Source organism: Gobio gobio (assembly GCF_949357685.1).
Source record: "Gobio gobio genome assembly, chromosome: 9".
Lineage (NCBI taxonomy): Eukaryota > Metazoa > Chordata > Actinopteri > Cypriniformes > Gobionidae > Gobio > Gobio gobio.
The window spans coordinates 14,972,761-14,999,714 of NC_137115.1; the positions used below are offsets into that span (position 1 = coordinate 14,972,761).

Genomic DNA, 26,954 nt, shown 5'->3' on the forward strand with positions numbered 1-26,954 from the left:
ACTTTCAAATTCTGACAATTTTATAATGAACTTTAAACAATACGTTTTGTCGCCTATTTGCTGTGGTGTGACAATGCTGTTGCTGACTCAGTTCAAGCAAAGCAGCAGTACGGAGCGCACTTGAACTGATTATCTCTTATTTTTTTACTACTAGTTGTAGCACAAAATGAACATGAATGAATGTCAAAAGATATGTTGGAAGATACAGCTCAATCAGTAAAATAAAACAACTTGTGACGTAATGTAACATTTACCTCAGGAAAATGTTTTAGTTGGCAAGAAAGAAATGACTCTAGAGAGGAGCATTTTGCTAAAACAATACATATTCATTATATTTTTTTCTCAAAGGGTTTGTTCACCCAAAATGTTTTAATTCTGTCATTAATTACTCACCCTCATGTTGTTCCAAACCCATAAGACCTTCGTTCATCTTCAGAACACAAATTTTTTTTTTAATGAAATCCGAGAGTTCTCTGGCCCCTCCATAGACAGCAATTTAATGAACACTTTCGAGGTCCAGAAAGGTAGGAAAGACATCAGTAAAATAGTCCATGTGACTACAGTGGTTCAACCTTAATTTTATGAAGCGTTGTGAATACTGTTTGTGTGCAAATATACAAACAAAAATAAAGACTTTATTCCACAATTTCATCACGTCTGTGCCAGTGTCCTACGTTGTTGACGTAGTAAATACAGTCCATTGATTTCGAGTAATGCCAGAGCTACGGCGGAATGCCCGCTTACCATTGGCCGATAGTGTTCACGTGACACAAGTGTGTGATGCTGACGCAGGAGCTGGCCAAAGTAAACTGCGTAGGAGTCTGACACAGGCTAGAAGAAATTTTTGAATAAAGTTGTTATTTTTATTTGTTTTATTGCACACAAGAAGTATTCTTGTTGCTTCATAAAATTAAGGTTGAACCACTGTAGTCACATGGACTATTTGAATGTTTTACTACCTTTCTGGGCCTTGAAAGTGTTAATTAAATTGCTGTCTATGGAGGGGTCAGAGAGCTCTCCGATTTCATCAAAAATATCTACATTTGTGTTCCAAAGATGAACGAAGGTCTTACGGTTTGGAGCGATATGAGGGTGAGGAATTAATGACAGAATTTTAATTTTGGGTAGAGTAACCCTTTAATCTGTTGTTTCCATTTATTTAATGTATATTTGAATAAATCGGTCTTGGAAAACTTTAATTTTGGTGTTGCAGTGAAAAATCTATTTTGTGACATCCCTACTAATAATTGTATTCCTGTTCTGGTTCAGGTCTGGAAGTTGGCGGGTCACGGTCTCATGCACTCCTTCAGCACCGAACACGCTAAACAGTCCATATTCCGAAACATCGGCGCTGGGGTGATGCAGATCGAAACCTGCCCAGGTAACCGGATCTTCACCTGCGGAGCCGACGGGACCCTGAAGATGAGGGTCCTTCCCGACCGCTACAACATTCCGGCCAGTATATTCCAGATCCTCTAACAACGGAGCTGCCGGAGAACACTAACGCTTTCATCGGCACCTCCGCGTTTCCTTAGCTGTGAATCGTAAAACCGGTAACAAATATCTTGCGCTGCCCCCACCACCCCGCCCCCACAAAAGACGCTGGAAAACACGCACGAGGTCCCTCGATTCTAACAGTCGACTACTGTAATTTCCGGATGCGGATCCGGATGATGTGTTTGTAGGAAAGCCGTATGCATGAGCTGTTTGAGTCATCGCACTCCATTCCCAGGTTATTGATCGTGCTCCGTGAAAGTGCTCAAAGCTCCATTTTTAAGTGTGTATGTGTGTGTGTGTGTCTTCATTTTGTGGCCATTTTAGCATCTAAAATACCAGCACTGTGCTTCTGCTATCAGTGTAAGTCCAGTTGTTGGATTTTGTTTTTACTGTACGTTTTCTCCTTGGCTGCTAATGTATTTGCGGAGTGTAAAATGGCACAGTACCCTGGCGGCCCGGCGGTTCACCGCGGCCCCAGAGACACACCCCCTTCCCTTCCACGCGCACACATGCTGCTGTTGACACGCTTGTTTCCGTAGCAGCCAAACAGCTAAACATTCCACGCGAGACGACGATGACGCTTGCTCCTGGAAATGACGTGTTTCACCTCTTCATCTTTCAAGCCCTGAAATTCTCACTTTTAACAGACGACGTTTAGTTTTTGCACAATATATTTGTTCGTTTGTTTGCTTGTTTTACTTGATGTCTCTTGTTTTTGTTTTGTTTGTTCTTTTAAAAATGCTTGTATTTATATTTAACTTTAGGAATGTACGGTTTGTTTTAGATGTCTGGGACAAAGTGCAACACTTTTGTGTTTTATTTATTTACATACTGTATTTATTTTTTCATGTTTTATCTATTTGCACTCAGATCTGGGGAAACAATAACAATATTGCGTTACAAGTGGTAAAAGCTCTATTAGAGGAAACTGTTATTTACAAATGAATGTCTGGCTGTGTGTGGCCGAGTAGTAAAAAGTGAAAATAGTTTTAAATGAATTAATATATAAATATATATATAAATATAAGATTGAACTACAACGATAGCTTGTACAAACACAATAATGCTTTTAGTTTATTTTTTTGATTTTATCTTAACTGCTGGAATAGTCGTATATTTGGTTTGACGTATGTGGTATTTATTAAAATCATATTTGTGTTTCTGTCTGATTTGCTGGGCACCATGTCAACTGTACGTATTTTAAATGTTCAACCGGTGGTCTGATGTGTATTTATTGAACAGCCTGATCTGTCTGTGTGTGTGCAAATGCAAACCCCAAAAACACTGGTTGATATTCCCGAAGGAACAGGTAGTTCTGTCATGGTCAAAGTTTTACCTTTGTAAGTTGAATAAATTCTTTTTATTTGAATTAAGCCATTTCACTTTTACTATTTCAACCCGACGTGTCTTTAGATGAACATATTTCAGGGTTTTATTTAAGGATTTACAATCATTTGTAGATACATATGCATGCAATATAAATTGAACAATATTTAGCAAATATATTTTGCTTCATACATACTAACAGTGTAACACAACTTGAAGTCAACATGAAATCAAAATACACCTTATTGCCTTAATGCACATCCCTGATCTTATGTAGGGCTCATCAGTGCATTTCAAAAGAAATATCATTTTTGTCTTTCATAATCTTACTCCAACCCTACGCCATCTCTGAACTGACTTTCCAGTTGGCATGAGAAAGCTAATAATAATAAAGCAATACTAGAAAATACAAAATAATGGAAAACAGTATGCTACCGTTTAGGTTTGTGAAGATGCTTTAACCCTCTGGGCCTCTCCGTTTAGGGGTCACCTAACATCAAAATTCAATAATGTAACAAAAATGAACAGGTTTGTTTTATCACAGCATAATAAATCTGGGTCTGATCTGATTTTAACCTCTTATTTGAGTCTTTTGGCTCAATTTTACAATTTTTTTTACAGTCTATTTTGCACTCTTGATATTTTAGAGTGTCACCCCTACATTGCTGTGCACTTTTTTCTGCATCATGGCTGATTTGTGGTTTGTATCACCAAAAGATTCCCTGAGTTTTTGTATTTTTGCGTATTTCCCATTAATTTCCTACGTCGACCATTTTGGACCGTGTAGGAGCCAAGTGTGACAATTTTTCCGACCATTTACCATAACCGAATCATCTCTATGATTTTTTGTGTGTTCACATAGCTAATGCGACAAAAGTCACCAAGTGTCATCACATTCCGATGAAGCAAAAAAAAGAAAATATTTCACAACGGAAAATGTTTCGGTCATTTTTGACCGAAGAGGCCCAGAGGGTTGGGTGAATTTGAATTTTCAGAGTGAGACCTTGTCCCATTCAAAGCGTGTCTACCGGTGGTGTTTTTTTTCTCAGATCTGTTGTGTAAAAGAAGGGGGGAAAAGGTTGTTTCATGTTGACTTTTTCCATTTGAAATAAAGTACTCACAGCAGTAGTTATGTATGAGAAATCATAGGATGCACATATAAATTCCATTTATTATCTACACAAATTTGGCCTCATTCATGAAACGAGTAGAATACATTTCTGTGTAAACAGAATTTTTTGTAAAACCATTCAATTTATGGTGTTCAAATGGTTTTGCGAACAATTTGCACCAAAATTTGTTCTGCTTGTGTTGCATGAATTAAAAAATAGTCACTTAAAATTGGCCAAAAAGTAGGAAAATGCAACATTTAAAAGTGAAAACGATACCAAAAATGTAATAAATAGAGTAGCCCCAAAATGCTTTTAGATACTCGAGTCATGTTTAAAAGTGCCTATATCATTACATTAATAATATCAAACCAAGTTAAAGAAAGAGAAGCAAGCTCACTTTATAAGCTTGTTTGCAGGTCTAATATTTCTAATTCAATGATACCAAGTTTTAAGCATGGCTTAAGTGTCCAAATACTTTACATGAACATCTTACCAGTATCACTAAAATAGTAATTTATTCTTGATCTATTATCCACTCAAGAAAAAAATATGGGTAACAACTGAAGCATTAATTATTATTTGCTTATAAATATAAATATACATGAACATGACAAAACAAAATACTAAGTATTGCAATTACGGGTGTGTTCACACTTGCAGTTCAGTTCTCTTGGTTCTTTTATGACGTATATTTTGCGACGGAACTTACCGAACAACCAAAACAGTGTTTTGGGCTAAATGCCCTCATTGTATGTGTGTACATATCATGGTATTATTACCAGCTGAGAACTGCTCAGTCAAAACAGCACCAGGAATTCCTCCGTCACAGACACAAATTAATATCTGCTGCAAGAAGACAGTGGTTCTGACGCCTATATGAACCGTAATGGGCAGCATCGTGATTATGATGAGGAAAAAACAGGTATCTTTGAGCATTCCTTTTTAGGGATGCATCGTGTGACATCACATCATGTTTTTGGCTTGTTTAGATGTCTTGTGTTTTGGGTTCATAAGCGGACCGGAATCCACCTTTCCAGGGGTCTCGGTCTGCCTGTTGGTGCGCAATAGGGTTCGTATGGCATTCACACATATTCAAATGAACCGCAATAACAGAGCAATTGCACCATTCGGCTTCGTTTTAATTAAACCAAACCTGCCAAGTGTGAACACACCCTCAGTTCTGATTACTCATCTGAGAAGAACTGAACTTGGTATGACTTGACGTAGCTGCTGTCCCATATGTAGAGATGTTTGTCTCTGGGATTGTATGAGATCATGGACAGAACCCCTCCAGTTGCCCTCAGATCCAAACTGACACTGACAGGTTTCTCTTTCAGGAGGTCAAAGGCATACGTCACCTTTGTGTCTTTAGTGTCCGTGACGTAGAGGATCCCGCAGGCGATAAACGCATTACCGGCCTTGGTTCTGGGATAGGTGGCGTTGATGTAGGTGGTGACGGAGAATGTTTTCTCATCCAGCCGCGCCACCATGATGTTGTCGTCAATGTTGGAAGCAAATATGATCCAGATACCGTTCTCATCCACTGCCAATTTGAAATAAGTCTTTGAGTTCTGAAGGAGGTAAGATCGATTGTGATAGAGGGCGTTGTCAATGCTCACTATGTGTAAGATCTTGGTCTGGAGGTCAAACCTATAAATATTGGAGAATTGACAGGATGAGTTATTATAGATATACAAAAAAAGCTTTCCGTCTCATGTTGTTCCAAAGCTGTGATTTTCACTTTTCTATGCACAAAAAACAGAATGTTTAGCAGAATGTTCAAAGTGATCATTTTTAATAAGGAATCTTGCGATTGCATATGAGATTTGAGAGTTATGGCAAAAGGGGAAGATTCATTATGGAAAAAAGCTCTTGGGTCATTCTGCAATATTTCTTATTTTATGTTCTGTAGAAGAAAACCAAAGCCAAAAATGTATTGTTCATGTACATTTTTTAGGTTGAAATATCCCTAAGAAAATTATTAGACCAAGTTAGTGATCAATGTATTTGTTTTGTTTTTGCATTTAACTAATATTTTACTTTTACCTATTACATTTATATTAGGCTACATTTAAACATGAATTAAAAAGTTAAATATCTGTGGATTTTTATTATTTCAGTGTTAAATTTAACTAAATCTTTAAACATCTATTAAATAAATGGCTTTAAATTAAAGCACTTATAACCATGCCATTGAAATATGCCCATGCTCTCTTCAATCATACTTAGCAATATTGGAGGTTCCAGCGATGTGGTAGAATATGGAGCCGTTATGCACAGTGTGGCCGCAACCTTGGAAGAACTTCCGGACATCAATGGATTCACTGCTGCTGTTCTGGAACGCTGCGATACTGTTGTACTGCTTTATGATACGACCTGAAAAATTTAGAATTCGTGAACATGAACATGTTCCAGGTTCAATACAAGGCTCTATGACGCTCTATGACAACTTTTAGTGCACAATGTTAGATTCTTTCCTCATCTTTTTTATATTCCTTCAGAGATTAAAAAATTCTGGTTGGAGTTAAAACTTGCAAATGGTAGTAAATGGGGTCATGCTATTCAAGAGTTTAAGTGCGGAGTTTATGTGCTGTATATTTGTACCTGAGAAATGTTCTGCTACCCAAATTTTCTCATCGTCGTGTCCAGTGTCCATCATCCACGCTCCAAACGTGCTGCTCATCTTCATCAGATGTCTAGGGTTCTGCACCGACTTTATAACACAGTCTGCCAAACACAAGCACAATCCAATGTAAAGTTTAATAAAGGCTGTAGTAGTGTAAAAATGTAGAACATCTAATCATTTGCTCTAGTTGGTACCTTTTATCTTCCATGATGCCATTTTCTGGCTGATGGTATCATCATTTGGGACTGAATTAAGGTGACCTAAAGATAAACAAAGATATTACATATAATATTACATATTATGATGCATCTTATGAGAGGAGAAAGTCATCCAATTTTGGATTCTTAGGTCAAATTTCCCCCAAAATCAAAAGGTAAAAATATGAATTTATTGTATCATTAAAGACATGTAATAAACATTACATAAATATCAAGATACATTTTCCAAGTAAGGTTGCTATGTGGCGTTCTTGGTGGTTTCTAGGGTGTCCTGGTTGGTTATTGGTTTCAACCCAAAATCAAAAGGGAAAAAAGACTTATAGAGCAAAAAGAAAATTAATAAATTGATCTTATTGTAAATAATGCAATGCATTTGTATGTTTAGTGTTTCATAATTTCCATTATTATCAATGGTAATTCTCATTCCTGTCAAACAAAATAATACTTTTGGTAAAACGATTAGAGAACACATTTACTATTAACTTGAAGCTTTCCTCAATAAATTATATATAGTAAGTAAGCTAGTTGTTGTAGTGGTTATGTAGAGTTAAGGGATCTAGAAAATGTTCATGCAGAATAAGACAATATGTTCTTTATAAGTATTAATAAACAGCCAATAAGCATGTAATATGCAAGCTAATAAGCTACTAGTTAATGGTGAATATGTGTTCCCTAATCTAAAGTGTTACCATATTACAGTTTTAAAAAATACTGAATTACAAGAATTTAAGAAAAATAATGGATCACAAATACTACTCACAATTGCAGTTTACAAATGTACTGTATTTAAAAGTAAATATATATTTTTCATAATTTAAAATAAAATAATGGTGAAAGGTGAAATGCCCTCTTTTTGAAATATGAATATACACAATTCATCAATTTTGTCATTTTCAGACCCAACTCACTCACCCACAGACTCTTTCCCCAGGGGAAGATGTGCTCTGTGGCTCCTGTGTCTTAGAGGCCCTTGAGGCCCGGGGGGACCTGGAGGACCGGGTGGACCGGGAAGGCCAGGGGGTCCCACTGGACCAGGTGGACCTTCAGATTAAAGCAGAAACTTACTTATCACACCAACATTGTTGCGATCAACTATATATATGGCAGGGCTTCTTGTAAAAAAAAAAAAAAAAAGACAACACAATAACATAGTAATGAAAATGTGTTCTCAACAACTTCATTATACAGTAGCCATTTAATAAAAGCAACATTGCACTCAAAGTCCTGATCATTTTGTGAACGTAGTCGTGTCTTTAGCTGTGACTACATTCCTACAGCCTCACATACTTCACCTTATTGCTTAAAAATAGAAATAGAACTGGTCTTTACCCTCTACAATGACATCATTTGAAGGTACGCCCTGTTCTCCAGGGGGTCCTGGGGGTCCAGGATATCCTTGCTCTCCCTTCTCACCAGGCTCACCTTTCTCACCAAGAGGACCTGCATACAAGTACAAAGAAGCAAAAAATCATATATTCACAGCTCCATGCAGCACAGTTCTCAAACAATCCAGAGCGCTGTGTTTATTACTACAGTCTAATTACACAAATAAGTACAGAGTAATATCAATTAACTACATGTACTATAAGGTTAGGGCCTGGTTTGGGGTTGGTTACATGTAACTTTATCATTTATAGTTACTTTAGTAATAACTATACATTATGCATAATTACATGCAACTAACCCTAACCCAAACCCGGTAACACTTTATTTTACAGAGTCCTTGTTACATATGTTACATGTACTTACCATAGTACACTAGGCATAATTACATGCAACTAACCATCAACCAAACCCAAATCCTGCCTTAACCCTATAGTAAGTACATGCAGTTAATTATTATTACTCAGTACTTAAATATACACTTGCACTGTAACACGGACACCTTAAAATAAAGTGTAACCATTATTACTACAGTAACTACATTTAACATGTAACAAGGACACTGTAAAATAAAGTTGGTTAGTTACTAATTCAGCATGATTCGCTGTTATTACGGTAGTAAGAACATGTAACTATGCATAATTTATAGTTATTATGGTAACACTTTATTTTACAGTGTCCTTGTTACACGTGTTACATGTAGTTATTAGTAATAACTATAAATTATGCACAATTACATGCACTGCAAATTACCCAGTGTTAAATGAACACTGCTCAGAGTTTATATAATCCACACCCAGAGTGTTATAAGTAACTCTGAATCAGTGTTGAAGTTAATGAGATAATTAAGAGATTAATTGAGTGATGATTGAGAATTAATGATGAACACCTGAAATCGTCAGAATCAATGAAGAAAAGAGAAACACAAGAACTACAACTGACTTCAGCCACAGCTTTAGATTAATCAACTGAAAATAAAATAAGACATTAAATCTCTGAAGATCTCAGCAGAGGAGGATTAAACAACTCCACAAACAGCATTACCACTTTCACACATTACTAACCAGACTGACTTTATGTCTGCTATACGTCTACAGAAGCTCTTATTGAGAATTAACAGATTTGTTTAGTTGATTTTGTGTTGAAAATTGTTTGTTTTTTTATGTCACCATCATGGTGATCAGTGTTTTCTTGAGTTGTGCAGTTTGACAAATTTCTAATGTTGGTGTTTCTCTGGCTGCCGTAACTGAGTTTGCTAAGGCAAGAAAAGCAAGAAAAAACACATTTAGATGCTGTCGGCTGCTTGTTGATAAGAATATGATCATTGTGTAGTGGCTTAATTCACAGATCTTCTTACTGAGTATGAGCAAAATACTATTAACTTTGTTTTATTCTGCTCATTATCATCAGGTGTTCATCATCAATGCTCAATCATCCCTCAATTAATCTCTTAATTATCTCATTAACTTCAACACTGATTCAAAGTTACTTACAACACTATATGAGTGTGGATTATATAAACTCTGAGTAGTGTTAATTTAACACTGGGAAATGTGCAGTGTGCAAACAGGTCACCCTGTCACATAATCCTAAACCAAAACCCTCATCCTAGCCCTTACCCTGTATTAAGTACATGTAGTTCATTATTATTACTCAGTACTTAAATGTATACTTGTAACACAGACACCTTAAAATAAAGTGTAATCTTTATTACTACAGTAACTACATGTAATGTGTAACAAGGACACTGTAAAGTAAGTGTTGGTTAGTTACTAAATATGCATGATTCACTGTTATTACTGTAAGTAAACCAACCAACAGTACATGAATATCTAGTTACATTTTATGAATTGAAGTGAGTGGTTAGGTGGTTGCTAGGTGGTGTTCTTGGTGGTTGCTAGGGGGTTCTGTGTGGTTGTTGGTTCTAAACAGCTTGTAACATCCAATTAGCCAGCTAAACAGTGCTGATCTGTGTGCATTCTGATTCATGAATTTTCAATAAACAATAACTTGCTACTTTTTTTGTAAAAGTGAAACTTAAAGGGATAGTTCACCCAAAAATGAAAATGAAAATTTTGAATGAGTGAGTGAGAGTTGACGGTAGCAATTGACTTTCATAGTATTTTTCCTACTATGGAAATCAACGGAGCTCATCAACTGTGGTTACCAACATTCTTTAAAATATCTTCTTTTGTGTTCAAGAAACACTTTGGAACAACTTGAGGGAACAAATGGAATCATCGTTAAACTGTATTGAAATATTTTCCAGTATTCTCTCCACCACGTTACAAAGAATTTCATTCAGTTACATCATAATTGATTTGCTGAATGATACTTCTAGTCTGTCTGTGGGCTCTTGTGCTCTCAGAACAGAACAGAGCAGTCAGTCAGCTGTTATCGTGAGTTCTGCTTTATTCAGTGGGAGATCTCTGAGTCTTTCTGAATCCTGCTGTGTGACTAAAGTTTCCCCTCTCCTCTTCCTGAGTGGATGATAAAAGCTATGGAAAGCAGACAAATTTTCGAAAAAGAGCTTTGAAAGGGTGACATTTTCTTTCAGAAGGCCTTTTTGACTATATTCATTCATGTGCATGATGGATTCCGATGTTATTTTGCGTACAGCTGACCTCTTTTTCCTCGTTTTCCATGTGCTCCAGGCTCTCCTGGCAACCCTGGAATTCCATCTGTTCCATTATACCCCGGCATTCCGTCCACACCTGGCAAGCCTAGAAAAATGACATTATTTGAGGAAAACATTATTTGTAATATTACATATGTGTAAGTTCAATGATGTATCCAGAGGAATATCATGAAAATGTCAAGAACATGACAGTGTCATACTGTATTTCACAACTAAATCAGAAGACAAAAAAATAAAATGAAGCCTGTTATGAGGGTGGCTGCAAAAAGAACAAAATAGGTAACAATATTTTTGATGGTCCACTTTAGACATAACTATAACTAACTTTGCAACTACATTAGAGTATTAGTAGACTGACTGCTTAATATCTGCTAACTCTTTATTGTGATGGTCCTCCAACAGACATTCTACTGACTATAAATAAATTTGCAACTACATGTCAGCTTTTTCTACTAACCTGGACCCTAAAACTTAACCTTGAACTAACAGTCTATTTATACCCTACTGAGAGTTAATTGCAACATGTAGTTGCAAAGTTACTTATATTAAGTAGAATGTCTAAAATGGACCATCAAAAATAAAGCGTAACCAAAACCAAAAAATTATAAATATGAAAGATCAAAGTTTAAAGATGTTATACATCAAGGGGATATTTTTGCACTGCCTTTAATTTGAGCAAAATGTAATATCTGTTGTAATATGCATTTCTTTTTATTAGGTTGTTTCTTGTGGCAGAATATAACCCATATAAACACCATTAGAATTTTATTTCATACCTGGAATTCCTGGTGGTCCTGGTGGCCCTGTGGAAGCCGAAAACAAACCAAACTGTAAACTTAAAGACTATAAATTCAGGAGATGAAAATAAAAATGAGCCAATAGATCCTAATGCTCACCAGTCAGACAGACTCCTTTAGTACTGTTGCAAATGTCCAGCAGAATCTTTACCTGTTCAAAAAAAAGATATTATATTTGTTGTCAAGTCTTCACAAGTCTTCTAGAAGAATCAAATTATGTAACCACCGGAGCAAATCTAAAAACATCAATTAAAAGGAGCGAAACAGCATTTGTGAATAGAAGACAGAAGACAAAGCTGTATTAATGAAAAGTTATTTACAACAGATAAACCATATACAGTATTATTTCTTCATTTAACTGAAGAAAAGTGTGTGAAAATAGGGCACAATGCACTGTATTTGTATGAAGGAATTTTCCATAGGCTACTTATTTTGAATTATGCATTGCATTGTATTGCTCTGTGTTGTGTTAAACAAAATGTCCATAAATTTAACAGATAATGTCCTGGCAGAAAATTATTGTTACCTTTTTTGTTTTCCTATGAGAGTTTTAGTTACAGTGATAAAATGTAAAATATTAGTGTATATATATATATATATATATATATATATATATATATATATATATATTTAATTTTATAAGAAACATTTCAATCTATCAGGAAATTCAGACATATAATACAGTTATTATTTGAAATTATTCATTTTTTTCAAGTCATTACATTATTTAGAGTATAAGAAACAATTGAAAAACAAAAATTATTTTTGAAAAATTATATGTTATTCATGTTATGCTATATCCTCTGTAGTGGACACCAGGACCTAAATGACATGTACACTGTAAAAAAAAAAAAAAAAATCAGGTCTCCAATTGAAAATTTTCTTGTGACCGATCACATCTAAATTTTTCAGTTGGCCAAATTGAATTTCTGTGAATTGATGCAATTTAATTCACAGAAATTCCATTTGGCCAACTAAAAAATTTAGATGTGATCAGTCAGTAGAACATTTTCAATTGGAGACCTGATTTTTTTTTTTTTTACAGTGTATAGGCAAAAACAAATGGATTTTTTTTTTTACCAATTCACCAATCAATTTTTTGGTTCCAGGATTTTTTTTAGCCAAACCTTGTATAAAGATGATTCTCAACTATGTTATGAAATATATAACGGAATTAATTGACATAACATTTTACTTTATGCAATATGTGGGTAATATTTTAATTAGAAATCCCATGTTGATTTATGAAAAACAATTGGAAATGAATTTGATTTAAATGATAATTAAAAAATATTATCATTTTCCATAAAAGTGCTAAATTTGATCACTAAATTAATGTCAGTCATTTTTAAAGACCAAGTTGTTGTCATCGTGAAACCTACAAACATTTGGAATCTCTGAAAAGCCCTGAATGTGCTCTTTTACAGGACAGACTAAAACTGTGACAAGCATGGGGTCAGAGAAATTCACTCAAATATAATGTCCACTACAGATGACAAAAGTCTGTCCCGTGAGGATAAGGCAAGTGTTTTCTTTTTACTTTAGGTTGTAAAATGGCAAGATGATGCTGTAAAGATGTTTTTGAAACTGAATGATTGATAATGGCAAAATGCCTCTTCTAAGGCACAAGGCATTTAATAGCAGTGCATAAATACATGGAAGATTTCACATTTGTAATCAATATAGATAAACAAATCAATCTCAGCATAATTTTCTTACTGGCACCATGGAGTATGTCATCATCATCATCATTCCATCCTGCTCTTCTGTTTTGTGCTGGTAAACCGGCCCATGCGTCTGCTGCTGCTGATAATGATACTGGAAATCTCCCAAGACTTCCTCTCCCACACTCCCCTCATGCTCCTCTAAGGGTCGTGTCCCTCGATGCTGCCGGCGGCGTTTGTTTCTTGAGTATTGATACTCTGCCTCATCTTCGTTCACCTGTGTCATGAACTCCACCACAGAGCTCTGAGATATCTCCACCATCTGCCGCTCCACCTCAGTCAGATGAGCCCACAACTCTCTCTGCTGAACCAGGAGCAGGACCAGGCCAGCACAGTTTATTACTGTCAGCACGCATATGCTGAACAAGACCCAACGTATCTGCCAGGACAACCGGCCACCACATTGCCTAAAGCCTCCGGTTCTTCTCAACTCTGCCAGTGGATCCAGCATTCTGACTTCTCCGAAATTCAAATTCGGAAAGTGTTCAAAAACGGCAAAGCAAAATGTACTACAAGTCAACACTTTCAAAAATAAGCCTGAATAATAAAAGTCTAGAATATTGTCCTAAAAAAAGGCAGACAGGACAATTGAAGTCCTTGTTTCGAGTCGAGTCTATGTGCGACTGAGGGCTGCTTGGCTTTGTGCCGTCCTGATGCGCTGGAGAAGAACCCCCCACTTGTGCAGTCACCTGATTTATATGCAGTAGAGTCCATTCTTCAGCATGACCGTGGGCTGACCAGCATAATCCACATCGACACCAACAGCCAATGATGTGGAAGAAAACTAGACAATCTGAGAGCTACAGCAAGATTTCAGCAAACACTCTCCTGAAACAGTTTTCCAAATTCTATGAAGACTGTGTCCAAATGTCTTCAAATGTGTAGTGGTTTTTATGTACTTTTTTATTAGACCATTCAAAGCTTTCTTGGCAAAGGTAGCATAACTTTTAACACCAGAACATGTGCATTGTACTAAACATTTTAGCTGACAAAATCTGAAAGTATAACCATATATTAGACAATGGAACCATACAGACCAAACACTACTGACAAAAAAAGTTATTCAGCTCCAAGGTGATTTCATGAACATGTCAGAGTGAGTAAATGTCAGCAGCTAAAGGAGCCGAGACCCTTAAGGGAACTCGGGCTGGTTCTGAAGTTTAAGGCCTGACATGCAATTCTTATATTGCCCATATCACGCAACACAACCCACTTCTGTAGTTGTAATTCTAGTTTTGATCTGATATCAGTTAGCACCTCACTCTCACTGAGATGGTCTTCACTTTCTGTAGTTATATAATGAATGTGAAATACATCTGCCCTATAATTGGAAATGGCAGGCACTGCCAGTATTGGTTGAACATTAATAATATATAATTTTCTTAATAATATGGTCCTGTTATGCACAACCAGATGATTTGTGCATTAAAAAAAGATTAGAATTCCCTCTGATAAACATTGGTATGATGCACTGCTGTATGAAGCCGTGAAGTCTGTTGTGTTTTGTGGTCTTCTGCCCTGCAGCTGTAGGTCATTGCCAAATAAAACATACAAGCTGGGCTACATGCTCCTTGGTTGGGTTTATGTGATCACGCAAGCCAGGAACAAGGTATCAGTGCTGAGTAGAGTCTGTACTGAGCTGAGCATGTGCTGAGGGGAGCGTGGAGGTCATTTCAGTTCAGTTCTGTTTTTCTGTCATTCCTTTAAGTTACTTGGGTACAACTTCACTGGCAAACAAGGTGTCAGTGGCCAGAAGTCTGGCTTATGAGAATAATTGGCTTTAACCTTAAATCTGAAAAAAAAAAAAAATAATTTTAGCTTATCTTGGTCAAATCAGTCTTATATTTCACTTAAAGCAAATAAAAATGGTCAATAAATAGTCATACTGATTTGGATAGTATAACAACTGTTGTTTGTCAACTGCTCATTTAAATAATTAAAATGCTTTAGAGGATTTATATATGAGGCAGTTAGTATCAGCAAATGAAGGTAATGCTAAAATGACAAAATAACGCATTTTACTTTACATAAAAATCAGCAATGTATTTTTGACTAGCTGGTACAATATTTTTGACAGGTGCATAGGTTTATATAAATCAGAATGAAGTTGTGTTGCTGCTACAATGAGCATTTATGAGGAGTTACTAATCTCTGGATTTAAGAAAGTTTATGAGGTTGTTAAAGGGCCATTTACACAACAACATTTTCAACTAAAAACTTTTGTTTTGGCCATTCATTTACATGACAATGCTGTTTTGGGGGTTGAAAATTGCAACTTTTGAAAACGTGTTTTTAAGTGCATGTTTGCACTGTCAGTGTCAGCTGATCATGTCTACCTATAGGGATACGCTGTCTATTACAGCATACATATAAGCTCCTTCAGTACTATCAGGCTGCATGGATGCACAAGGAGTTCTTGCCCAGAAGAGAACCATACTGCCAATCCAAACTGTATGGTAATAGTCAATCAATCATCTTTGGGGATAGTGGTCCTGACAGAAATGTGAATTTGTGAAAACGATGATGTCATGCGCATGCATATTATGGGCCCTATCATACAACTGGCATAATGTGATGCCAGGCGCGACGCAAGTGTTTTTTGTTAGTTTCAGCCAAACGCAGTTATCATTTTCACGTCCAGCATCACGTTGTTTAAATAGCATGGGCATGTTGGTCTGAAAACAAGGTTTGTTCAGGCCATGCTATCTCATGACCAATTTGGCAACTCGTAAAATATGTACAAATTGCCGTGAGATCAGGTTGGTTTAGACGCATTGTTGGCGCATTGCTATTATGAGGCAACTGAAAACGACTGCACCATTGACCAACAAAAACTTGGTCTAAAGTAAATAGTGCACTATTTTTTGTGTTATTTAAAGGGTGCGTTAGTAATATGAGCCTATAAGTGGGTGCACAATGCATATACAGTCTGCTTTTTACATACAAAGAGACGCGCAGCAGCACACAAACAAAAAAGGAAAACGACTCCTCTCTGGAGAAGCGTTCAGTCTTTCCGCTAGCAAATTCCACCGTGTAAATAGCGAATCCGCCATGGTGTAAGCGCAATTGGCTTTTAAAGGCAATGGGAGATGAGACTCTGATTGGTTTATTGCACGTTATGCCCAAAACCCACCCATGACTCATTAAGAGACTAGGTACAACCCTTTTGGACCATGCGGACAGTTTATTCCATTGTTAAACTAGCAAAAGTGGATTCACACCCTAAGTGCACCATCGCCATGCGCTTCACACCATGTGCTCAGATCATTAAATGTCATGGTTGGTTGGGAGAAAAGGGAGCGAGGACTCAATTGCAGGGAGATGTGGTTTTTAGAGATGTGGTTTCTAAGTGCACCATCGCCATGCGCTTCACACCATGTGCTCAGATCATTAAATGTCATGGTTGGTTGGGAGAAAAGGGAGCGAGGACTCAATTGCAGGGAGATGTGTTTTTATTAATAATAAAATAAAACAAACAAAACACCCACGAGGGGGAAAACCAAACTTGAAATAAACTAAACACAAGGAGCAGGAACATGTAGCGTGACAGGGAACAGATGACATCAGACAACGATCCAGCACAAGACTGCAAACACAAGGAGATTATAAAGGGAACAAACAAGGCAGGTAATGAGGGAGAACAGGTGGGGCGAATTAACCAATAATCAGATAACAAGATGGGCGGGGTTGACAATAGACTGGAGACATGACATCAGACCACACCTAACAAACGCAAGCACATGGCCAGAAATGACAAAAACACAACATGTGCTACACAAGATAAGACAGACATGTGACATTAAAATATGGCATTTTTTGTTCAGTTTATAGGTGTGTAGTGTTTCTTTACAAAGTCACATCGCCAACTACTGGCCTGGCAGCATAATACAGCGTTTTCGTGGACCTGTATGAACGGGGGATCGCTCTGTCCAGCGAAAAACGCGATGGAAAAACGTTTCCTCTTTTATTACATTGTTGTCGTGTAAACGTACCCAGGTACCCTAATTATAAATTTTTGCGCACAACTATATATTTTACAAGCAATGTCTGTAAACAATTGGTACATTTTACTTCTGAAAATCTGAGCTAGAATGTCTCTTCCTGTCTCAGTGGGTGAATCTTGGCAAAATTAAGCTATAAAATGCACCTGGTTTTATGTTGGCAGGAAGGATGGCTTGCAATACTATTTGAGTTTAACCTTTAACCGGTTTAAAGCTCAAATAGTTTAGGTCAGCCAAGAGTGTTATATTTTACTGACTCCCCTGACTGATAATGAGGGGCTATAACTGACACAGAACCTATCACATAACCAGTGAATAATTAAATTTGGCTGATACAGTTCAGCTTATTTATGGAGACAGTAAGACATTCAGCCAATAGTTTATTTCAATTATCATAACTTTAAGTTTTGAACATTTGAACTAACTTTTTTTGCATTATGAACAGAGCAGATCCCAGCTCCTTTAGGGTGATATAGATCAACTGTGCTGCACTAAAAACATCCTAAATGTGCTTTTAAATGTCCAATTCAACATGACTGTTTGACATGCTCTACAAAAGTGGTACCATTTAGACAGATATTGTAGTCAAACAGCTTACTTTTGAAAGGATTTGGTACAAATATTGGTATTCCCATTTTATTGGAATTTAGCTGAAGGAAATAAAAATGTTTAATGTCAAGTTCCAATCACTCACAATGTGGTTTTTTTTGTTTTTTTTTTGCACATTTGCCTCCGAAATCTACAACACAGTTTGCTGCTTTGGAAAGGATCTCGAGATAAAGATGTATGTCATCTGTATAATAATGCCATGCTTCCTAATAACATCATGTATTAAGAGCATGCACAAAGGGAATTACAATGGACCTGAAACAGAGTCTTGTGGCACACCATACTTTACCTAAGATAGGATCCCAGCAACATTTGGCCATTTAATGACTGTTGAAAAGACGTTTCTCCAACACGTCCCGTCATGATTAAAAAATAGTTCCAAAATGAAAGTTGAACGGGCATCTTTGAACACAAGACCTTTTCAAAGCAAGACCTTTTCATAAAAAGTGGTGACATTAATTATTAAACAATGTAAACTTAAAAAAAATTGCATTTATGCAAGACTTTTATATAACAGGTCCTCAGACCTCAGAGGGGTCAGATGAGTGGACATTGGACTATAATCAGTAAAAGGAAGTGGTTTGGCTTCTCTCCCTGTGCGTTGTGTCTCAAACATTGCTGTTATTCTCTGTAACTTGGCACTCCTCATGAGAAACCGAACAAATGTCCACCCACAGAAGGCGTATGGCTAGCATTGCTTTCATTAAGCTGAACACACAACCATCCCAGAGATCAACACATGGGATGCTAGGTGTGTGGTGATGGGCTGCCAAAGTAATTTAGTGGATGGATAATAAAGAAAGACATTATACGTGTGACATAATCACGAAAAATGTGTGACATAGACGTGTGACATAATCATGAAAAATTAACCTGCAGGCCTACTTACTGAGTTTTCTAACTAATATTTATCACAAAAAAGTGCAAGCACAATTATAAGCACTTTCTTGGCTGTCTTAGTAAGAAACCATAAATCTATAAATGTAAGGTTGACTGTGCCCACAATTCCCTTCCTTGTGGCTTCCTGCCCAGTTTTGCTACAGGGGACAAACAACTTATTTGAAGAATTGCGAAACTCAAGGACCACAAAGGCTGTATTGAAGTGACAACATATTTAAATGACGTGGCTTTCAATGTGCAGACACTTTGTTCTCCAATGAATTAAACATTGCTTGTTTCTTTCCGAGAAAGACATTCCAGCCCCATATACGTAGTATATGATGTTGCTGCATGTTCAAAAAGGTTGACTCCTCCTTTATGAGAGGGTCAGAGTCTTTACAGGACCACCCAGAGATTCTGACCCCTCGATACACTACACAAATCAATTAAACTAATAAATGTCAGTCATATACAGCATGATGAAGTCAATGAGTAGAGATGCGTATTACTATACTATCATAGATAGACTTAAAAATAGCTATATCTTGGGACCAGAAGGGCATATCTGACTTACACCTAGAACACTCTACATGTCAACTAACTCTCATTAGAGTATTAGTACACTGCCGGCTTACTCTTTACGTATTGTGATGGTCCCCCAACAGACATTTTACTGACTAAGTAACTTTGCAAGTACATGTCAACTTATTCTAACCCTTCCAGTCTACTAATACTATATTAACACTCTAATGAGAGTTAGTAGACATGTAGGTGTAACATTACTTATAGTCAAAAGAATGTGTTAAAGGGACCAACAAAATAAAGTGAAACCATTAAAGTTTCCCTCTCTTTACAAAGAAAATGCCAGAATGCTGCATGCATCTGCTCTGACTAAGATGTCAGCTTATTTCCATAAATTCTTTAGCGATTAAAGTGGGCGTTCAGTGAATTCACAACGTCTCTGAATCTGATAGAGACACACAAAGAGGGCAAACCAAAGACACAAAATAGCTTTTGTGTTCACTGTAACAATTTGTTTTTGTTTTAAATCGAATAATGAAAACCATAAAATTCCTGAATATTCTTGATGCTTTAAGACATACTACAAGACATACATGAAGAGATTGTTGAAGATAAAATTTGTCAGGAATGGGTAAGTATAAATGAGTGAGGACTCAAGTGCAGGAAGAAAAGGTGACTTTATTAAACAATAAAATAACACAACACAAACCAAATACTAGGGATGGCTGACGCAAAACTGACCTTTCGGCGCTTTGGCAGATGTTTCGAAACACTGCTCCAAACTGTGATTCGAAACACCCATGTCACATGACTATGGCTAAATTAAGCTTTGAAGGGTTTCATTAGCTGGCACCTGTCGAAACTGCTTTTGATTGAAAGGGGCGGGAACAAACCACACAGTCACACATCTGTATGAACCTAATTCCCCACAGTTTAAAAGTGAAGTTAATATATCTTCACCTCGTGGGTTTTTGTGAGAGGAGAGAGATTTTGTGATAGCAGTAATTTTGTGATATAAGTGATATTTATAGTGTGCTTTGGTTAGTTATATTTAGGCTAGATTAAAATTATACTGATATTGACTGATAGGTAGTGACAGATAGTTAGGATAGATATAGTGACACATCCATATAGGCCAAGTAAGATAGTGACAGATAGCACAGCATAAGTTAGAAATATAAAATTATATAGAAATAGATTCATAGGTGATATAGATATATATTAATAGAATAGATAAAAATGGAGGCTCCACATAAGAGATGCCGTATATCTGTGGTGTGGGAGCATTTCCATTTGGAAACACCAAATAAATTGAAATGTGTGTATTGTGATAGGCAACTAGCCTTCTGCAACAATACATCATCCATGATGCGCCATTTGAGGAGCACTCGTCCTGCCATTTTGGAGGTTGCAGAGGATGGTAACATTCCCCCTGTACCTAGGCCTTTGAACTGTTTGATAGTCGTATTTTCAAAGGCTGGAGAAATGTGTAAAAAAAGAATTCAGCTAAGTCCTTCAACAGCAGAGCAAGTAATATTTTTGAATAAAAATAAAAACTGTTTCAGTGCTTCACAAAACAATTGGTTACCTGTCGTAACTCCGGTTCTCTGAAACATCAAGTGGAGAGATCCACCTATGGGAAGGGCATCCAATTGCACCAAGTCTGACAAAACAGGCAAAAGCGCACAGCCAATGTTTGGTAAGGCCCCACCCCTTACCTACGGGCATATATAGCCTGCATGCGCTGCTGTACATCAGTAAGTATATTTGCTTCTCGTGCTGCAAGCGGGGCGAAGCTGGTGGATCTCTCCACTCGATGTTTCAGAGAACCAGGGATTACGACAGTAACCTATTGTTCTCTTTCATCATTTCATGTTCGAGATCCACCTATGGGAGAGACATGGACAGCTCCCCGATTGCCCAATACACTCACAATGAGGTCGTGTTTAGCCAGAAAAAGACGGTCACCCCAAAGTCGAGCGGGTTGCTCCAGTAGTGGTGCTGTGTACACTGTTATTGTACGCCTGGACTAAGGTTGGTAGGGTACTCACCCAGTCACTCTGATGCTCTTGGTCTAGCGTGCCCAACAAGCCCAACAAGGTTTGATTAAATCGTTCACACCCCCCGTTCCCCTGGGGGTGATAGGACGTGGTGTGGGTTTTCGTGCTACCATACAATTGGCACAGTTCTTTGATTACTCGGGATTCGAAATTTGGCCCTTGATCGGAATGCAGAAACTCAGGGCACCCAAACGGCTGAAAGACGGCTCTCCATAAAGCAGCGGCGGTGGTGTTAGCAGTCTGGTCCAGAGTTGGAACAGCCCAGGCGTACTTGGTGAATAGATCAGTAATTACGAGGATGTTCTGATAACGATCCATTGGTCTACCCAACGTCAGAAAGTCCATAGCCACAATGTGAAGGGGGGCTTTTGCCTTTATCGGGACCATCGGGGCTCTGGGCTCCTTCCTAGATTTAAACAAGGTACAGCGAGGACACGCCTGGATGAAGGCACTTACGGATGCTTCCAGCCCTGGCCAATAAAAGTGCCTGCATAGTAGGGATACCGTCTTCTCCTTTCCTTGATGTCCCAACTGGGCATGATATGCCGTCAGCAAAGCTTGTACCTGACCCTCCGGTACCACGATCTGGCAGATCTCCTCTCCCAGCCCCGGGTCTCTGATGGTCCTACAAATCACCCCATCTCTCAATCGGAGCTTCATCCACTGTCCCAGCAATTTTCGCCCCATCCCAACTTGAGCCTGTCTTTCCGCCTGTGTTGGTCCTCGGCCCTGTTCCAGCCATCGGCTCAGCGTTCACAACCCGCCGTCTCCTTGTTGCCGCTCTCTCCAGCGGCGGGGATCCCAACCCCAGCTTATCGGCATCGCCTCTCGTTGGCCTCGGCGCCTCAACAATGCCCACCATATACCTCTCCTCTTGATCTAGTAGCTGCTCAGATGGACACCCCAGACTCCCCACTTCCGGGAGTCGGGACAGAGCGTCTGCGTTTGTATGCTCTCTCCTAGGCCGGTACTGGAGCTCGTACTCATAGTTGGCCAACTGTGCCATCCACCGCTGCTCCACAGCTCCTAACTTGGCTGTCTGCAAGTGTACAAGAGGGTTGTTATCAGTGATTACCTGTACCTTAGCGCCCCACAGATAGTCCTTAAATTTTTCGCTGAGCGCCCATTTCAATGCCAACAACTCCAGCTTGAATGAACTATAATTGCCATCATTCCTTTCGGCTGGATGAAGGCTCCGACTAGCGTAAGCGATCACACGTTCCACTCCTCCCTGTCGTTGGGCCAACACTGCCCCCAGGCCGAGGTTACTGGCATCTGTGTACAGGACGAAAGGTTGGGTAAAATCTGCATAGGCCAAGATCGGGGCTTGCAACAGCTCTTGATTCAGCCGTTGAAATGCTGTCCCACACTCAGAGTCCCAAGCAATCGATGGAGATCCACGGCCTCGAGGGCGTCCTGTCCCGGACAGAAGTTGGTTCAGGGGCTTCGCGATCTTGGAGAAGTCTTTAATGAACCGTCGATAGTACCCCACAAAGCCCAAGAAGGATCTGACTTGCCTCACTGTCTTCGGGACACTCCACTCTCGTACCGCTGACACTTTCTCCGGGTCCACAGAGACCCCAGCAGCGCTTACACAGTGGCCCAGGAACTTTACTTCTCTCCGCAACAGGTGACATTTATCCGGTTGGAGCTTCAGCCCGTACTTCTCCATGGCTTGAAAGACCTTCTCTAGATGTTGCAGATGGGACTCGAAGTCTGGGGAGTAGACAATAACATCGTCTAGATATACTAGTGTGGACTCCATCAATTGACCACCCAAACATCGCTGCATCAGTCGCTGGAACGTAGCGGGAGCGTTGCAAAGGCCGAAGGGCATCCGGTCCCACTCGAATAGCCCGAAGGGGGTCGTGAAGGCGGTCTTCTCCCTGTCTACCTCTTCCACCTGCACTTGCCAATAGCCGCTTGCCAGATCTAACGTGGAATACCAAGCCGACTGAGTTAAACTGGCAAGTGAATCCTCGATCCTAGGTAAGGGGAAGGCATCCTTCTTAGTCACCTGATTTAACTTCCGGTAATACACACAAAACCTCCAGGCTCCTGTCTTCTTCTGCACCAAGACTTTGGGGGCTGCCCAGGGGCTACTGCTTTCTCGAACAATCCCTTGGTCAAGCATCCCTTGCAACAGAGTTCGAACCTCAGAGTACAAGGTAGGCGGTATGGGGCGGTATCTCTCGCGACTGGGTCCGGCTTCCCCTGTGGGAATTCGGTGCTTCACCACATTGGTACATCCGTAGTCTTCATCGTGTGCAGAGTATATATGTTGCCACTTCACCAGGAGTTCTCGCAGTTTACGTGTCTGGGCCTCTTCCAACTCTTCTCCCCGCAGGGACTCACCTACCAAATGGCCGGGCATCTCTTCCCCAGCCTTCTTCGGGGGCGAGTCGGTTTGAGTTAAGGCCACCTCAACCACGGTAGGACACACTTGTCGGAAGCTCACGTCCCTTGCTTCCCTTACTTGGTGGGGATCAACCATCGTCACTCGGGCCAGTCGTTGATGTCTATGTAGGTGTATGGAATAGGGGTTCTCATTGCGTACTTTCACAGGTACTCGTCCTCGACGGACTACTGCCAATCCTCGGGCCACTTCCACACTTTGACAATCCAGATGAGGCTCCACTAATACCCAGCCTTCTGGCCCATATTCCTGTTGGGGGACTCTTACCCACACAATGGCCTCACTCCTAGCTGGCACGGACAAGGCATAACGACAGGCCACTCAGCCGGTATCTTCCCGGTCCCTTCGGACTCTAGCTGTCTGTATTCAGTGACAGTCAGCCACAATGCGTTCCCACTCTCGTTGCTCTGCAGGTGGTGTCGTCTTCACGGGCCTCGCCCGGAATAGTTCTTCCCAGCACTCCGAGATTACGTTCATGCCCAGAAGGGCTCGATGGGTCCCCAAACAATGATCCTGAACGATGACTACCCCCTTCTGGGGTATGGTGATCCCATGGATCCTCAGATCAGTCAATAGGTACCCAATGTAGGGGATGTCCAACCCCTTCGCTCCCTTCAAAGTCAGCCAAGGGGCCTCAGTCTCCTGCATACTCCGTCTTCCAAACAACTCCTTCGACAGACTCTCTGAAAACAGGGTGACTTGAGATCCGGTATCTACTAGACACTGTACCTTAGTACCACATACCTGGACCTCCACCACAGGGCTATGCCCAATCAATCTATTCTTCGAGCCAGTTGCTGGAGATGGGTCATCTAAAGGGGTCCCGGCCACTCGACCCACAGTGGCCGGTTGACCTAAAAACCCCCTTCTGAGCTTCGTCGGGAGCCACACTGCCGACTGTAGTGTCCGGGCTCACCACAACGGTTGCAAATGGGGCGCCCCTGTTCGTCCCACTCGAATCGAGGGTGAGCAGGCCGGCTTGGTTGCCTCCCTGGGTCTCGGCCTCCACCTGAATAAGCTCGTTCTCGAGGGGCAGGCCTTACCTCCTGACTTAATACGCCTAGCCGCAACTCCTCCAGGAGCGTCTTGGACAGCGCTGTCATTTGCTCGCGGACGTCTTTTAGGAGCTCCATCCGTAAGGTCTGTTTCCAATCTACCCCCTCAGGGGCTACTGCTGCTGCTGCCGCTCCACTTATGGCCGCACACACTGGAGGATCAACAACTTCTGCCTGGTCCGACTCCAGAGCCACCGCTTCCTTCTTTAACTCCTCGAAGGTCATCTCTGGGTCTCGTCGAAACTGCACTCGCAGGCTCTGTCGCACCGGGCCTTCTCTTAGTCCTAACAAGAATTGATCCCGCAGCAGAGTTTCTCCATCTCCCAACCCATGGTCGCGTCTTCCTTGCAACCGGGTGAACTGCTCTCGCAGTCGGAGCGCATAGGCTCGGATGGGCTGTCGAGGGCCTTGCTTGCAATTAAAGAACTGTGCTCGGAGGACAGATACGGGCGTGGTGTCTCCATATTGTTCTGTCAGAAAGTTAAACACAGACTGGGCGGTGGCTCGGATGGCTTCTGGGGCGGCCTGGACTTCTCGTCGGGCTTCCCCCTCTAGGGAGTTCAACACAAACTGTTGATATTGGGACGCACTTAACCCTTGGATCCCGGCCAGATATTCTATCTGGGCTTTCCACTCAGACAATCTCACCTCTGATTCTGCTCCGCCATACTTCTGGATCCAGGGGGTGCCCATAAACATGGGCATGACTCGGAGTGGGGCCTCAGGTACCTCGTCGCTGGCCATTGGGGAATTTCGGTCGCTCAACTCGAGGTGGAACCCTGCCGACTACGCCAAATCTGTCACAGGTCGGAGCGGACCACCACTACCGTGAGTCTCGCTCCTCCCTCAGTTTCCACCCCGAGGAGGTCCCAAAAACACCCCAACGACCAAACAGACAAGAGCAGGTAGGTTAAAACAATATTTATTTATTTAAAAGGGTGTGGGGAGGGGGAAAGGGATACTTTAAAAAGAAAGGCCTAGCTCTCTGGGACTGGAGAACTTTAACTCCGAGCCGCTTCTGACTCTCTCACGGGAATGTGCAGGTAGGTCTTCCCAACTTCCTCCTCTTCTCCACACGTGAAGAGTATACAGAGCAGTACACTGGGCTCTCAGCTTTGGGCGTACAGGTGAGTGTACAGGAAGGTACACTGGACTCTTGGCTTTGGGCGTACAGGTGAGTATACAGGGCGGTACACTGGGCTCTTAGCTTTGGGTGTACAGGTGGAGGGTACACTGGACTCTTGGCTTTGGGCATACAGGTGAGTATACCGGGCGGTACACTGGGCTCTTTACTTTGGGCGTACCGTGAGTATACAGGAAGGTACACTGGACTCTTGGCTTTGGGCATACAGGTGAGTATACAGGAAGGTACACTGGACTCTTGGCTTTGGGTGTACAGGTGAGTATACAGGGCGGTACACTGGGCTCTTAGCTTTAGGCGTACCAGTGAGTATACAGGAAGGTAAACTGGACTCTTGGCTTTGGGCGTACAGGTGAGTATACCGGGCGGTACACTGGGCTCTTAACTTTGGGCGTACCGGTGAGTATACAGGAAGGTACACTGGACTCTTGGCTTTGGGCGCACAGGTGAGTATACAGGAAGGTACACTGGACTCTTGGCTTTGGGCGTACAGGTGAGTATACAGGAAGGTACACTGGACTCTTGGCTTTGGGCGTACAGGTGAGTATACAGGGCGGTACACTGGGCTCTTAGCTTTGGGCATACAGGTGAGTATACAGGAAGATACACTAGGCTCTTAGCTTTGGGTGTACAAGTGAGTATACAGGTGAGTATGCTACGCTTGTAGCTGGAATGGATGCAACTCACAGACCCGTGGATAGGCGGACGTCAGGCCTTAGCGCGTCAAGGCTTAGGTGCCTGGGGAGGGCGTATTTGCACACAGCGGACTTCTAGCCTTCCTCACTAGGACAGACTTCTAAGGAACACGTTGACGTTGACTTCCCACACGTAGTAGAACAGTCCCACGACGACACATAGCCCTTGGCTCAATCCTGCGGACTGGCGGCAGATAAACACACAGAGTTCCTTTAACAGTATACTACTTCAATGAACATTTAGGGAGAGATACA

At 40.4% G+C, this 26,954-nt stretch overlaps 2 protein-coding genes across 3 annotated transcripts in view; one reads left to right on the top strand and one right to left on the bottom strand.

The window, feature by feature from the left end:
- The window catches only part of dmxl2 (Dmx-like 2), an 88,128-nt gene extending 85,659 nt beyond the window's left edge, over window positions 1–2,469 (top strand). For both annotated transcript variants that reach the window (XM_079825067.1, XM_079825066.1), the window contains one exon: window positions 1,270–2,469. In XM_079825067.1, the coding sequence (XP_079681193.1) occupies window positions 1,270–1,479 (210 nt within the window). In that variant the 3' untranslated portion in view covers window positions 1,480–2,469. The remainder of the gene's footprint in view (window positions 1–1,269) is intronic.
- Window positions 2,470–2,836: 367 nt separating this feature from the next.
- gldn (gliomedin) lies at window positions 2,837–14,004 on the bottom strand. The gene is made up of 10 exons (XM_079825068.1): window positions 13,317–14,004; window positions 11,697–11,748; window positions 11,577–11,603; window positions 10,787–10,885; window positions 8,109–8,219; window positions 7,692–7,820; window positions 6,756–6,821; window positions 6,540–6,662; window positions 6,161–6,311; window positions 2,837–5,585 (listed from the first exon to the last, which is right to left on the bottom strand). Exons 1-10 carry the CDS (start codon window positions 13,770–13,772, stop codon window positions 5,120–5,122), a joined length of 1,680 nt encoding a protein of 559 aa, XP_079681194.1. The 5' UTR covers window positions 13,773–14,004; the 3' UTR covers window positions 2,837–5,119.
- Window positions 14,005–26,954: the final 12,950 nt, after the last annotated feature.